This window comes from Doryrhamphus excisus, chromosome 2 (genome assembly GCF_030265055.1).
Source record: "Doryrhamphus excisus isolate RoL2022-K1 chromosome 2, RoL_Dexc_1.0, whole genome shotgun sequence".
Classification (NCBI taxonomy): domain Eukaryota; kingdom Metazoa; phylum Chordata; class Actinopteri; order Syngnathiformes; family Syngnathidae; genus Doryrhamphus; species Doryrhamphus excisus.
Genome location: NC_080467.1, coordinates 9649445 through 9664195, shown reverse-complemented (window position 1 = coordinate 9664195; position 14751 = coordinate 9649445). Strand labels below are relative to the sequence as shown.

Genomic DNA, 14751 nt, shown 5'->3' with positions numbered 1-14751 from the left:
AATCAGCAGTAATTTTACATGAATAAAGTAATAATCCAGAGAAAATGTGATGATATGATCAAAAGTCAAAAGTGTAATTTTAGTAGCATATCATTTAAAAAAAACACTTCTAATGTGAGAAACAAACAAACAAAAAAAGAATGTAATCTTTGGAAAATTAGGTTGTGCAAGGTGTAGGTAAGTCACAATATTAGATTTATTTCCACAATATTTTGACATAATTTTGGACACGCCTGTCATAGGTCAGTATAGTAGGCGTGTAACCCAAAAGTTACCTACGATGATGAACAATTCAGAATTAGCTCTAAGGGAACTTGTGTAAAATCTTGCTTTACCAACCAAAAAACCAGATGGAATAATGCGAGAAAGGCCAAAGTAATCCTCCCAACTTCCTGTCTTTCTTCTGTTAAGTCATTTCCAGATGTCTTTGTTCTTGTCAGTGTTGACTGAAAGTGAATTTGCCATCTTGGTTTTATTGTTTGTGTTATTGCCGGCACAAACTGTCACTCGATGTCGGTTCTCACTTTTCTCTCACGGCTCGGGATCGTTTGAGACGTCCAATTATTTCAGTTGCTGGCTGGTGTCCCCGTTAACGGCGCATTCGTGGATTGCGTCTCGCTGCTTCTCACGGGATGCGGCGGCGTAGAAGATGCTGGAAGGATCCTGCTGCAAGTCTGCTAATGGAATTTGCGACTGGGTTTGTGTTATAAGAGACAGTTAGCGAGACGGATGCAGAGGGACAAAAGACAAGCAAACAAGGAATCTTTTCCTACACCTTTATGACAACACAAACGGTTGAAATAAACGTCGCACATTGGTAACAGGCAAATTAGAGAGGTGGAGCAAGATGTATAGAAATGCTGTGACAAAGTCATAGTTGGCAAACACCACCTAGCGGTGATGTTGGTCAAGCGTTAAGATTGTAAGGCATCTGCAGAAATAGCAACTTCAAATAGTTCCTGTATTTACTAGCCTGTATATTTGATTCCCAATTTAACCATATGCTTTTCTTTGTTTGCTTGCTTTTTATCTACACTGTGACGAAAGATACATGTTAAAGATTGTTTTCCACGGAAGAATAATCTGACTTGCACCCCATTTAAGCTCTTCGGTCTGCACTTTACTAAGTGCCTTGCTCGTAGAATTTCGTCAGTATGTCACACATGCATGGGCACAAGGGGGCAGTATTGCTGTTTTGGACCATGTGGCATGGCAGCGCTAGCTTCCGACATGTCAACAGCGGTGCTAATGTCCACGGGAATATTCTAGAACACTAACCGATCTTGTACCTGCCACAATTTATCCACCACCATTGCACATATTTCGAGAGTTTTGAGAAGTCGGACATTCAGCATTCCCGATCTGACATTGTCATAGGTTACTATACAGTGGATCCTTGGTCAGGGTCATGAATTCATTCCGGAAGGACCTACTCTCACCTAAATGGACACTAACCTTTTGAGAAGCACTGCCCGAGTGTTCATTTATCCCTTTCATTGGTCATTTGCAATCATTTTACGCATGTAAAACTATAATTGTAATGCTAGGAAAAACATGTTTTGTGTTTAGTATTTTGGAGCGTCAACTGATGACATCACAGACGGGCGACAAAACGTCCGGTTGCCATTTTGTTTAGCTAGCTAATAGGAAGCTAACAAGGAAGGAAAACATTAAGAACACAGTTTGACTTCCACGGTGATTAGACTGCAATCAAACTAAATTGTGGTGTAAATTTCCGACATGAACTGAAAAGCACGCTAACCGAGGTTGCACTGTGTTAGCTTAGCGCCGTGCTACATTCTGCTGCTACTGATTTGTCAATACACTGTATTTTGTATGTGGTACATTCATACTATTCCCATTTTATCCTGTCAGATTAGCCAGCGCCACTAACGTGATCAATCAGAAAGTCAAGAAAGGAACTATGTTTAAAAAAAAAAAAAAAAAAAAAAAAAACCATATCCCAATTTTTGCATTCCGAAGTGACACAGTTTTGATTCATTTCCAGTTAAAAACATTTCGGCCATGAGGTCGCACTTTGATCTTTGGAGTACGTCCGTTTTGGAGGTTAGCCTGTCCGTTGGCGCTAACGGAGTGTCCGTAAGCTACTGTAAGAACTCGTACGTTTATATGAGTTCTTCTAGATATTTGCATATAAAATCTCTTTTCAGCTCGTCAGCGTGGTAAAAAACCAAGGTGTTGTTTTGAAAAAGGAGAGCAGTTCTTTGATTGTCAGTCAAGAAGGTGGGAATCGTCAGCGTGTCAATATGATCATGGCATGAAAGGAAAAAGTACACGAAAGAAGGCAAAGAACAGTCATACTTTACTGCAAGTTTTACACCTGGTGTAAAAAAAAATGCTCCTTTTTAATATTTGTAAATGTCTTTTTTTATGTGTTTCCTCCATCATTTTATTGTAACCTCCAAAGAAAAATAATTTCTACAAAAAATATGCAAATAATGCCAATATATTGTCTATACTCGCCCGATCACGCTTTCGCTTTTATACGTTTTGTAAAAGTCTTGTTGCTGTATATACTGTGCGAAGATAAGTGTGGCGACAATCACTCGTTCCCATGGCAACCATAATAGCGACTACATGGTCTATCCGTGGTAACCCGTTTGGCTGTTATATAACATGTAGAATCTCAGCGACTGAGGTGGGCACATTAGATACATGAACTTAAGATCATTTCAACTCAAATATGCAGCAGAAATGGAGGAGATGTCAAAGCAAGTCTTGTTTTTTCTCGACAAGAAATGAAACCTGGTGCTTATCGTAATTATTATATAGTGCGTAGGCCTCGGCAGCAGAATGTGTGGCCCCCCTCGCCTCCTCGGGGCTCGTCCTTTCACTGACGATGACCGCCGGCCGTCACAGGGTGTGCAAGAAAAGAAAATCTGTCCTTGTGTGTGCAGCCAGTGAAAGAGTGGAGGTGTGTGTGTTTCTGCTTTTTGGTTTGATGCACGTTGCTCCTGCTCAGGAATAAAGGGAACGAACAGTGGTTGGTATGATTAGATAGAGATATATATATATATATATATATATAGATATATATTTTTAGCCTGCATTTCTCTTTTCCCTCATTTCTTTTCTATGTTCATCTGGCACCTGAGCCCCCACTGGGTCAGTCCTGTGAAGTGTGTGTGTGCGTGCGCCCTTGCGGGGCTTGGTGTTTGTGAGTGCTCGTGAGCTTTAGTGAGTGCTGCCGTGCAAGGGGCTCGGGTCTGTCCACGACCAGGATGGCGCCACCACCTGGTGCGGGTCGCCCCGACACACACACACACGTGAACACACTCCCCCTGGTGTTGTCGTGCCTCAGTGGGGCGTCAGCGTGGCCGGCAGGCTGGCGAGTAGAGTGCAAAGCAGCAGGGCGACCGCCGAGGGGCGCAGAGCCGAGGCGGCGTTGCAGTCCTTGCCCGCCTCGCAGCGCGGCTGTTGGCACAGCACCCCCTTGAACTCAGGGGGACAGATGCACTTCTGGTTCTGGGAGCACGTCCCTCCGTTCTGGCAGAGCAGCATCTCCTCGTCACAGACGTTTTCTGAGGGAAGGATTGCAGAGAGGAAGCAAAGAGATGAGATATTATAGCCCAGCCATATGGACACGGGACGCAATCATTGGACTGATTACAATATTGGGGGACAACTTTATGAGCTCATTATCACTGAAGGAATCCATGACATCACCATCATCGCAAATGGAAGAAAGTACACCAGGCAAGAATTGAGGCCAGAGAGAAGAAAAAACACATGAAAATGTAAAGATGAATACTCCTGTCTTTGCCTCAGGGACAACACCTGACAACGTCCTTTTCTTTTTTTCATCTGTGGAACCCAATTTCTCTTTAGCCAGCACTTTCTCAGTTGGAACTACAATTGCTGCATGGCGGACGAGTGGTTAGCACACAGGCCTCACAGCTGGGAGACACCAGTTCAATTCCACCCTCGGCCATCTCTGTGAGAGTTTGCATGTTCTCCCCGTGCATGCGTGGGTTTTCTCCGGGTACTCCGGTTTCCTCCCACATTCCAAAAACATGCTAGTTAATTGGCCACTCCAAATTGTCCATAGGTATGAATGTGAGTGTGAATGGTTATTTGTCTATATGTGCCCACCAGTCCAGGGTGTACCCCGGCGCCGTGCATCAACACGTATTCTCCATCAACAAGCCAAAAAAAGGTTGATCAATGAAATCATCTAATCATCGTCACGTTGATGTAAAAACTGTATTAAGAGCGGAACGAGTTGATGTCGACCATTGACGGTTTGGTCGCCTGTGACCATGGCATTCTAGCTAACGAGCTAACATTGTGACTAAAGATAAGTGTGCTAAATGAGAGCAGGGTGGGTGCAGGTTTAATGAGTGTTTGCGGAGGGTCTATTTGACTCCATGCTCGATGGCGGAGGAAAGCGGTTCTCAGTAATGGGGTTAAGGTGCGACAGCGCCATCAATTTAAAGAGCAGCTGACGCCACTAATGAGCTCCATGATCTATTCCCCCGGGGCTGTGGCGGGCTAAAGGTTGCTTCCTGGAAGGATGCAGCGTTTCCTGTCTGACATTTGGGTGTTGGACACTCACGGTAGCAGCCTTGCTTCCAGTAGTATCCCGGCAGACAGTCGTCACACTTGGCCCCGGCGGCGCCGTCTTTGCACTGGCAGAAGCCCGTCCCGTTGCAACGGTCATGGACGGAACCCATCTGGTTGCAGTTGCACTCTGATGGACAAAGAGAGAGAGGTGTTGACGGCGAGAGATGGAGTTTTTGTATCCTGAAGACTGGCCTGTGCTTGTACAGTAGGCGTGCCCTTATCAAAGCTTTTCTAGCCGCCATGTTTCTTCCAAGTGGGAGGAATACTGAAGCGTTTTCATGAAACACAGTCACACCTGTAACACATCCATTCGTTTTCTATGCCGCTTATCCTCATTAGGCTTGTGGGTGTATCCTTGGGCGTTGCTTACATTGCTAGTATTGTATTTCTGTATTGTATTCTGTACTGTATTTCCTCACATTTTCCTATACCAAATGGGAAGGTGGCCCATGCAGCCTTTCATTTTTCACTCTGTGGCCACTGGAAAAAGTTTGGACACCCCTGATTTAAATTCACCTTGATTTCCATGAAATCCTGCCTCCCCCTGTGATTCATTCCAAGCGCTCCTCATTAGCTAAAGCCATCACTGTAAATGACTGTGATGAGTTCAAATGCTGAAGAAGACGCTCATGTAGATTTCATGTTTACTTTGGCTGGCAGACCACTCGCTGCCAATCAGACGCCCAAAGAAGGCATTTTTCATCATCATGCTTTCTTGATGTCAGCTGACAGCTACTTCTCTCCCACTAACACACAACATCCAATCAGATGACTTGAGCTGTAAAACGTAGGATTTATAGAATTAATAGAATGGGGGAAATACAAGGCAAAAGAGGGCCGGATTACGCAACAGTGTAGCAGCATGGCCCGTATGTGTGTTTGTGGGTCAGTGCATTAATATTGGGATTACAGTACATGACAACATGCAGCATGGTCAGATGTGTGCTGCAAAAAAAAAGGCTTAGGTCTGGGCTCCCCAGAGGCGCTGACTGCTTTCTGTTGGCGTGCTGGCCCACCAGCTAATGGGGTCTTATTTGTGCTGACTCTGAGGCTTGGTCCTGAACGTGCGCCTCAACCCGACTCTCTGCAGGCCAATCATATCCCTCCAAATGATCAGTAAAAAGAAAATACCATATATATATATATATATATATATATGTGTGTGTGTGTGTGTGTGTGTGTGTATATATATGTGTATGTATGTATATATATGTATGTGTATATATATGTATGTATATATATGTGTATATATACGTATATATGTGTATATATATGTGTGTGTGTGTGTATATATATTTATATATATATATGTGTGTGTGTGTGTATGTATGTATATGTAATGCTTTTGATAAGGGAAGAAAAAAAGGCCAATATTGCAACGTGTAGATGACATTATACTACTATGGTACAACTTCATGGCCATTTGATTTTGGAGGTTTCACTGTGCAGAGAAGTAAGATCATGTCTCGCACTCACTCACACATTGACACACACTCCGTACCCCCCGCAGACCCACCGATGCAGACGCTCTCGTCGTCCAGCTCAGCAGAGGCGTTGCGGAAGTATCCCAGTCTGCAGTGTTGGCAGTTCTGGCCCCGGGTGTTGTGCTTGCAGCTGACGCATGTGACGATGTTCAGGTAGTCGATGTAGCTGCAGCGGTTGGAGTGTCCGTAGCATTCACAGTCTAAAGGACAGGAAGACACAGCCAAGGGTGACAATTCATCCCTTTTTTATTGAACTTCAAGTGCGGGGAGGATTGAAACGGGCCGCAGCGCCGTTAACGCTCTCATAAGATTCCTGGAGAGCAGGAAGTGATGAATGTCCTAAAGTTTCCATGTCAGCAAGCAAACGAATGGCCCTCTGTGTGCTTTATGAGCTTATATTGGTTCAACTCCCTCTCCATTACTGCACTTGCCACTTCGCTGACACTGCCTCACTGCCGCCATGCCGCCTACCGATAGGAGACGCTTGTTTGCATACATGGCAAGTCATGACGTGTCTGGGAATGCAGCGGGAAAAGTGTTCACTCTGCTCACTCTTGTTCCATAGAACAACGGCATGAACGGAGTGAGCCCTTTTGACAGTCATGTTTGTCTTAGTGGGTGGAGGCGGGGCCGCTAGCGTACACGCAAAGGTGCAGAAGAATGTAACGTAGTAACAAATGAGTAGATTGCAGTATATTTTATACATGGAACTGTTATTTAAAGGACACCTATGATGCTTTTCCACGTTTCTGACCTATACATGTAGTTACAATGTTGGATTCTGGTGTTAAAGGGGACCTATGATGCTTTCCCACGTTTCTGTTGCATACAAATAAAGCATATCAAAGATACCCGGTGAATATTATAATATTATTGATCCGAAGTCTGCTTTCACTTGACCGATTTACAGTGACGTTTGAAAGGACTCCTGAGAGTCCACCTAAAAGAAAAACCTCCTCATCGCTTCCTTCTTTATATCCTCCTGAGCGTAAGGTGAGCTCCTTTTTGAACCAGGAATGGTTTGTAGGAATGCTGAAGCTAGACTCCAAGCAGTGCAGATGAGTGTCAGAGAGCCCCCCCCCAACCCCCCCACAGAGAAATAAAAGCTTGCCATCATTTAAAGCCAGAGCTGCTCCACATCCTCACTTGTGATGATCCTCACCGAGTGCTGCCACCTAATGAAGCTTTTATTAAGCTTTTATTAAGCTTTTATTAAGCTCCAGAAGTTGGCTGCAATGGCGCTTGAAGGCATCACCCTCCTTTTTAAGGAGCGTTTACCAGGCGTGTTGATGCCGATACACATTAAGAAGCCGTAGTTTAGCTGTTTAATCAGCCGTCACATGATTATTTTATTATTGTTGGTTGAGGATGGCGGCTGAATTATGAATGAGCAGGTTTAAAGGAAGTGAGCGAGCGCGGCGCCATAAAGTGCCTCTCTCAGCACTGAGGGAAGAAGCGCCTGATGAAATATAAATGGCCAATTACTCCACAGACTTGAGAGGCAACGGGACACCGTTTGCCAAATGAACGCCACCAGTCAAGATGTTGCTTTATCGCTATTCATCAATTGTGAGTCAGAATTTTTGCTAATGAGCATCTGGGAGAAGTGGGCTGGGAGGGGGGGGGGGCAATGTGTCCACACTTACCTTGATCATGCACCAAAAGCAAACGCAACCACACAAGAGTCTCAGATGCGTGGAGAGGAGAAGGTAGAGAAGGAGTAAAGATGAAGAAAAAAAAACATGAAACATGCAATGAAAGGAATTTTTCCACAGGTTTTTTTTTCTTTAACTTGAATTATTCCAAGCTCACTTAAACGTGATGAAAGGCTACCAAAATCCCAGATAGCACATAAATATCTCCAACGTGCAGCAGATTGACCCTCTTACCTTTGAAATCATCATATATGATCCCAAACAAATGTCTGGCCCCGGGCTGTCCTGACATCAACAGTTTCAGGAGCCCTTGAGGAATGAAGGAATATGCTTCAGATTTGCACTTCCACACTACTCCGAGTGTGCTGTACAAGTCGTAATTAGTTCTACTGGATAGATTAGGTCATAGATTAGGCCTACGCGAGTCAACAACTACTCCATGATTCTTCCAAACAACTTCTCAATTAGTTGGAAACAAAGGTTGGTTTTAGCATCTATAGGCAGCACCCCCCCCCCCCCCCCCCGTAAGCAGCCCTCGTCGGGAATCATTTACACGTCCCTGATGTCCGTTCATTCCTACTTCACGTACTTTTCCAGGGTGTCAATGAGAGTTCACGGATAAAGGTGGTCCTCGGCTTACGCTGTTCCCACTTTTATGATTACGTACGAGCACACACACATGAATACAAACTTCATTTTGGACGTAAACACAGGACTTGCTTCAGGACTAATTCCAGTTTAAGAATACAGTTGGTTTCAATGCACTTAGTCAGATTACTGAAATACCCTAATTTACAGGGTATGAAACCTCACATGTTCCGTGTACACCAGAGCTGGGCTGGAGCCTATCCCAGCTGTCTTCGGTGGAGAGGCGGGGTCCAGCCAATCCCAGGGCACATATAGACAAACAACCATTCACACTCACATTCATACCTGTGGCCAATTAACCTAGCATGTTTTTGGAATGGGGGGGGACATGCAAACTCCACACAGAGAGGGTGGAATTGAACTGAGGATCAAACGGCGACCATTATACCACCATCCCCAAAGAATACAAGGAGGATTAACAGCATGTTTTCCCCTTCCCGTAAGACACATTTCATTGTTCTTCAAGTGGCCCAAATGCTGCTCAAAGGGGTCATAAAAGAAACGTACGGCTGATAAAACGAGGCATCTACTGGCAGCTCCAATCATCTCCATCATCATGACTGAGGCAGGAAGCCAGGAGAACATATTAGTAGATCAGAGTAAGGCCCAACCCTCATCGTCGCCTTTTGACCTCATCATGAGGATTCAAAATCCCGGTTCGAAGTCAATCTAATCCGCCTCCCGTTTCAATGCTACCTTTCTTTTTTTGCTCTCTCCTCTCCTCTTCTCTGTCTTCATCCTCGCTCCCGACGGGCTCGGCCGGTTCATGAACGCCTCCTTCCCTCTCGGTTTGGTGCTCTACAAAGGAGCAACGGCTCACAAATCAATTTGTATCCATGTGGACCAGATGAGCTCAAGCTGTTTTACTAGAATAGATGGAGCAACTATTTGCCAGACGCCAGCATCTAATCATTTATGACAAGCCAATCACGCTCCGGCTATGTTTCAATTCCGCTTACATCTACAGTGGGTACCTCTCCTGTGGGCTTTCCTCTGTTGATGCAGCTCCTGCTCAGAAGTTGTTGATTTGTGACTACGGCTCTCCTGGGAGCGTTCCTCCAAATCACGGAAGACTGGAACGGCACCATTGTCATTGAGACAACTGAGCACTCCAGTGTGCCGTCAATCCCAACAATAAGCCAGAACTCTGCACTATTCCCACGACATTCCAAAGCAAACACTTTTTGCTTTGCTGTGGATCTCATCTTTGCGTCCCACAGACGAGTGGGGGACGGATAGGCCACAAAAAAAAAACGCTCTTTTATACCTGTGCTTTTCTCATGTCCTCTTTCTCTGTGTTCCTGGTGCTCGGATGAGGTTCTATGGCCAGGATCCTCAGGCACGTATTCGTCTGATTTGTGATGGACTGAGACAACAACCACAGCACCCAAATCAACAACACACCTGGGATTCATGGTACTCATTTTACGGAACAAATGGATACCTTCGCCGTGGTTTGCCGCCTTCTTGTGCTCGTTTGTGTGGCTGCTGCGGGTTTCATGCATGTTCCTCATGTGAGGAACTGAGACACCACCATCACCATTAACACAATTAAACACAAGGACATTGCAGCTCTTTGCTTTCACGCAGGTATAACTCGCTCTATCACCTGGTCTTTCATTGCTGTGCTCCTGTGAGATTGATCCGTGCTCCTGGTCCTCAGACCTGTGGTGGACTGCACACAACAACCAGTGTTCCAGTCAGGAATCTACTCAATGGAACGCCATAATCTCGGTCAGGAAAAGACAAATGGGCTTCTGGTGGTTGAAGATCCTTCCTAATTTTCATTAGTAGCCAAAGGTTATAATCAAAGACAGCTTTTAGGATGGAAAAGTTTGGCCATCTGCCTTTTGATATTCAAGTCCATCCTGTCTTCTCTTGGCCTTTAGCTTCATTCCTTGCGTGGGCTGCAAATGATGCTACTCTGTTGTACCAAACAAAAAGCGATAAAGACGCTGACAGGCCTGCAAGGAAAATGTTGTTCTGTTTCCAAGAGCCCTTTTTACGACGGAAGCCATGACACTCATCTAGCACCTAGCAGCTAGCAGCTAATGTAGCCTAATCTAATCTAGCAGCTAGCAGCTAATGTAGCCTAATCTAATCTAGCACCTGATTATTGTCACAAGTCAACAAGAGAGGCCAGAACGTCATCATCACCTCACGCAAAAAGCCAAACGATACCTCTCAATGTGGCTTCCAGTGTGTTCCCTGAATTGTCCCTCTCCACCTTGTGCCCAGATGAGGTTTTGTGGCCATGACCTAAGTGCCCTTGAGCCATTTGGGAGACTGTGAAAGCACAACAGTCATTTCAATGACTTAGACTTAAATACACTCAATACACACAAGTCAGCGTATAGACTATGTTAATACTGTACCTGTACCTGTAACTTTCCTCTCAGGTTTACGTTCCTCCTCCCCCTGCCCGGGTGAGCTTGCTTTGTGGCCATGAGGGCCGTGACCATGTTCCTCATACACGCGGCTATCTGACACGCCATGAGGACAATGTTGGCATCAGTCTCAACAACTGCAATACGTCTCATGCACATGTAGTAGTGTCCCACCACATCCACTTCTACCGCTCTAACGTTAAAACCATATTTCTTGTTTGGCAGTCTTCTTCCTCACCTATGTTCCCACCGTCATGCCCAGATGAGAAAGTATCATGGCCATGAGCCTGATGTGCATTACCATCAGACCTTTGGGAAGCTAGTTCATGGAAAACAAGCACAGCTGTAAAGATGACAGTCACTACTCCTCTATTAGATTTTAGTAGTCTTCCTCCTCACCTTCTCTGTCATCCTCATGCGCAGATGAGAAAGTACTGTGGCCGGGAGTCTCATGTGCATGTCCACGAGGTTTGTGGGAAGCTACATCAGGAAGGAAAACTGTCCACGTTGAGACTTCCCAGCTCAGTAGACACTACCACTACACTTTGAAAAGGTACCTTTCATTTGACTTTTTAATAACCCTCACCTTCTCTGGCATTCTCATGCTCTGATGAGAAAGTACCTTTTTGGCCGGGAGTTTCATGCACACGTCCTTCAAATGTGTGGGACGCTACGTCACGGAAAAGCAGAACCAGACTAGGTTTTCATTATTTCAACAGTTGCTACTCTTGGCTTTTAATTTACTCTTTGGTAGTCTTCCTCACCTTCTCTTTCATTCTCATGCCCTGATGAGAAAGAATTGTGGCCATAAGTCTCATGCTTGTGGGATGCTACGTCATGAAAAAGCAAAGAGTGTGTCCCAAGATTAGTCGCTTCTCCTTCAGTAGACATTGGGGTCTTTCTTACCTTCTTTGTTGCCCTCGTGTCCAGATGAGAAAGTACTTTTGGGGCCATGAGTCTCATGCACATTTACCTCAAAGTTGTGGGAAACTATGCCACGGAAAATTAAAACAACAGTTCATGTTTCCATCTTTAAAGATGACAATTTGTAATCGTTAGAGATAACTGTCATCTTCTTAAGTCACCTTCCACCTACCGTCTCTGTTAATCTCATGCTCAGGTGAGAAAGTACCTTTTTGGCCATGAGTCTCATGCGCACGTCCTTCAAATGTGGAGGACGCTACCTCATGGAAGAGCAACACAAGACTAAGATAAAGATAAGTTACTGCTCCTGGGCTTCATTCGACTTTGGTGGACTTCTTGCTCACCTTCTCTGCCATCCTCATTTTCAAATGAGAAGGTCGTGTGGCCGTGAGTCTCGTGCATGTGTCGCTCAAGCTTGTGAGACGCTACGTCATGGAAAAGCAAAGTTTCTTTCAAGATGGCTGCTCATTACGGACAACTGGAATTCGTTTGAACTTGGGTGATGTTCATCCTCACCTTCTCTGTCATTGTCATGCTCAGATGAGAAAGTACCTGTGTGGCCCTGACTCTCATGCAAGTGTCCCTCGGACTTCTGGGAAGCTATCGTGATTGAGCAAAACCAGAGGGCAGGTTTCCATCTTTTGAAGAACTCACTACGGTCACTATTACTAGACTTTAAGAAGACTACTTTCACTTGACTACCTCCCTCCTACCTTCTCTGTCATTCTCATGCTCGGATGAGATAGTACCTTGGTGGCCATGAGCATTATGCCCAAGTCCCTCAGATTTGCGAGACGCTATGTCAGGAAAAAGCAAAAGAAGACTTTTAGTGTTCATCTCTGAAGATGAGTCACGATTTCTACATTAGACTTTGTCCTTCTTCCTCACCTTCTCTGTCATCCTCGGGCTCGAATGAGAAGGTACTTTGGCCATGCACCTGTCCCTCATCCTTGCTGGAAGCTACGTCATGAAAAAGCAAAACAGGAGGATGTGTTTTCCTTCCAAGATTACCACCTCACCGTGGGCACTACTCCTGAAATTCATTGGACTTTGGCAGTTTTCCTCCTCACCTTCTCTGTCTTTCTCATGCTGAGATGAGAAAGTACCTTCGTAGCCATGATTGGCACCTTCATGTCCCTCAGATTTGTGGGCAGCTAGGTCATGAAAAGCAAAACAAGAGTGCAATTTTCCATCTCTGAAAATGACACCACTGACACCACCAATGACTTTGGTGGTCTTCTTCCTCACCCCCTCCGTCGCCCTCATGCCCAGATGAGTACGTACTGAGGCCATGAGTCTCATGCGCATGTCCCTCGGACTTGTGGGAAGCTACTGTACATCATGGGAAAGCAAAGCAAAAGTAAAACTTTCGATCTTTAAAGGCCACAGCTGACTACTGTCACAAATACCCTCACCTTCTCTGTCATTCTCATGCTCAGATGAGAAAGTAGCCTTGTGGCCATGAGTCTCAGGCTTGTGTGAAACTATGGAATGAAAAAGCAAACGAGTGCAGATTTCCATCTTCAGATATCAAACTAGACCTTGGTGGTCTTTTTCCTCACCTTCTCCGTCATTCTCATACTCCAATGAGACAGAATGGTGGCCATGAGTTTCGTGCTCATGGGAAGCTACATCGTGGGAAACAAAACAAGATCCCATCTTTTAAACACGACCACAGTCGCTGCTACCAGACTACAACGTACCTCTCATTTGGCTGTGGTCGTCTTTTCTGTCATTCTCATGCTCAGATGGGAAAGTGCTTTTGTGGCCATGAGTCTCATGCAAATGTCCCTCAGATTTGTGGGAAGCTACATCATGGAAAAGCAAAACAAGAGTGCAGGTTTCCCGGTTCCCATTGATGCTCAATGCCCAACCCTATCCATCCAACTTTCATCATCATTCATATGAGAAAATCCTGTGGCCATGAGTCTCATGGGTGTGTCCATCAAACAAGTTTCCCTCCTAATTCCGTCCACTATGCCAGGACTTTGAAAAGATACCTCTCGTTTGACTGTGTTCCTCCTGGCCTTCTCTGGCATTGTCATGTTCTGATGAGATATCACCTTTTAGGCCATGAGTCTCATGGTGGTGTCCGTCAGACCCGTGGGAAGCTACATCATACAAGAGCAAAACAAGTTTCCTTCCTTGAACAATGGCAACCCACGACAGTTGCTACTGTCACACTTGGAAAAGATACCTCTCGTTTGACTGCGTTCCTCCTGGCCTTCTCTGGCATTATCATGTTCTGATGAGATATCAGACTTGTGGGCAACTGTCACAGTAGTACAAATAAACCAATGCATGTTTCTATTTTTAAAGATGACAACTCACTGCTGGACTTGGGAAAGATACCTCTCGTTTCAACCTCATGCTCAGATGAGAATGCAGCTTTTTGCCCATGAGCCTCATGCGCGTGTCCTTCAGGAGGGTAGGAAACTACGTCATGCTAAAGCATATCTTATCATAACTGATGTCATTTCTCACCTCCTCTGTCACCATCATGTCCAGATGAGAAAGTCTCTCTGTGGCCATGAGTCTCTTCTGGCATACGAGATACCAAAGTTCTGTCTTTGACGAGCAAAACATATATGTTGCTCACCCATTTGTTGCTAGGTTACTAGTTACTGGTACTACTGTACTACTGTACTATTACTGCGACTTCATGTGGCCTGCTCCCCGCTAGGAGGAAATATCACCACCATCTACTACCACACGCATGCTTTTAGCGTTACCTCCAGCTTCTCCTCTTCTCTTTTTCATGCTCAGATGAGAAAGTGCTTCTGTGTCCGTGGGTCTCATGGACACAGAAGCCAGACCAGTTGGAGACTAGAGACTAGCGAGACTAGTTGCAAAGTTTGTAGAGCTTCTACAGCACCAGCGGACTACAGTAGGATAACTATACACATACTATACACATATACTACATCTATGACATACCTTCAGCTTCTCTTTGCTTTTCCTCTTTATGTTCATGTGAGGTTGTCATTGTGTTGCCATGAGTCTCATGTTCCTCGGACTTGAGGGGAACTGACATCAAAACCATGGTTAACATGAGGGTTCCATATCACA

General features: G+C 45.1%; 2 protein-coding genes across 21 annotated transcripts in view; one reads left to right on the top strand and one right to left on the bottom strand.

Moving 5' to 3' along the window:
* The window catches only part of rapgef1b (Rap guanine nucleotide exchange factor (GEF) 1b), a 146786-nt gene that overhangs the window by 5632 nt on the left and 126403 nt on the right, over window positions 1-14751 (top strand). The gene's annotated exons all lie outside the window — the stretch shown is intronic.
* ntng2b (netrin g2b) overlaps window positions 209-14751 on the bottom strand; it is a 55427-nt gene continuing 40884 nt past the window's right edge. For 3 of the 20 annotated variants that reach the window (XM_058049897.1, XM_058049890.1, XM_058049978.1), the window contains 31 exons: window positions 14620-14709; window positions 14167-14250; window positions 14035-14100; window positions 13880-13954; window positions 13683-13793; window positions 13386-13490; window positions 13245-13310; window positions 13098-13166; window positions 12931-13014; window positions 12753-12836; window positions 12571-12642; window positions 12396-12479; window positions 12199-12282; window positions 12027-12107; window positions 11855-11938; window positions 11665-11748; window positions 11523-11588; window positions 11345-11428; window positions 11158-11238; window positions 10997-11077; window positions 10747-10854; window positions 10553-10657; window positions 9981-10046; window positions 9816-9893; window positions 9639-9737; window positions 9346-9444; window positions 9068-9169; window positions 7958-8032; window positions 6101-6268; window positions 4577-4711; window positions 210-3542 (listed from right to left, as the gene is read on the bottom strand). In XM_058049897.1, coding sequence (XP_057905880.1) covers window positions 3319-3542; window positions 4577-4711; window positions 6101-6268; window positions 7958-8032; window positions 9068-9169; window positions 9346-9444; window positions 9639-9737; window positions 9816-9893; window positions 9981-10046; window positions 10553-10657; window positions 10747-10854; window positions 10997-11077; window positions 11158-11238; window positions 11345-11428; window positions 11523-11588; window positions 11665-11748; window positions 11855-11938; window positions 12027-12107; window positions 12199-12282; window positions 12396-12479; window positions 12571-12642; window positions 12753-12836; window positions 12931-13014; window positions 13098-13166; window positions 13245-13310; window positions 13386-13490; window positions 13683-13793; window positions 13880-13954; window positions 14035-14100; window positions 14167-14250; window positions 14620-14709 — 2894 coding nt within the window. In that variant the 3' untranslated portion in view covers window positions 210-3318. Of the gene's footprint in view, window positions 3543-4576; window positions 4712-6100; window positions 6269-7714; window positions 9170-9330; window positions 9738-9815; window positions 9894-9980; window positions 10047-10552; window positions 10658-10746; window positions 10855-10996; window positions 11078-11157; window positions 11239-11344; window positions 11429-11522; window positions 11589-11664; window positions 11749-11854; window positions 11939-12026; window positions 12108-12198; window positions 12283-12395; window positions 12480-12570; window positions 12643-12752; window positions 12837-12930; window positions 13015-13097; window positions 13167-13244; window positions 13311-13385; window positions 13491-13682; window positions 13794-13879; window positions 13955-14013; window positions 14101-14166; window positions 14251-14619; window positions 14710-14751 lie in introns of those variants that run through there. The other 17 variants (XM_058049907.1, XM_058049915.1, XM_058049924.1 and 14 more) reach the window with 17 other exon arrangements.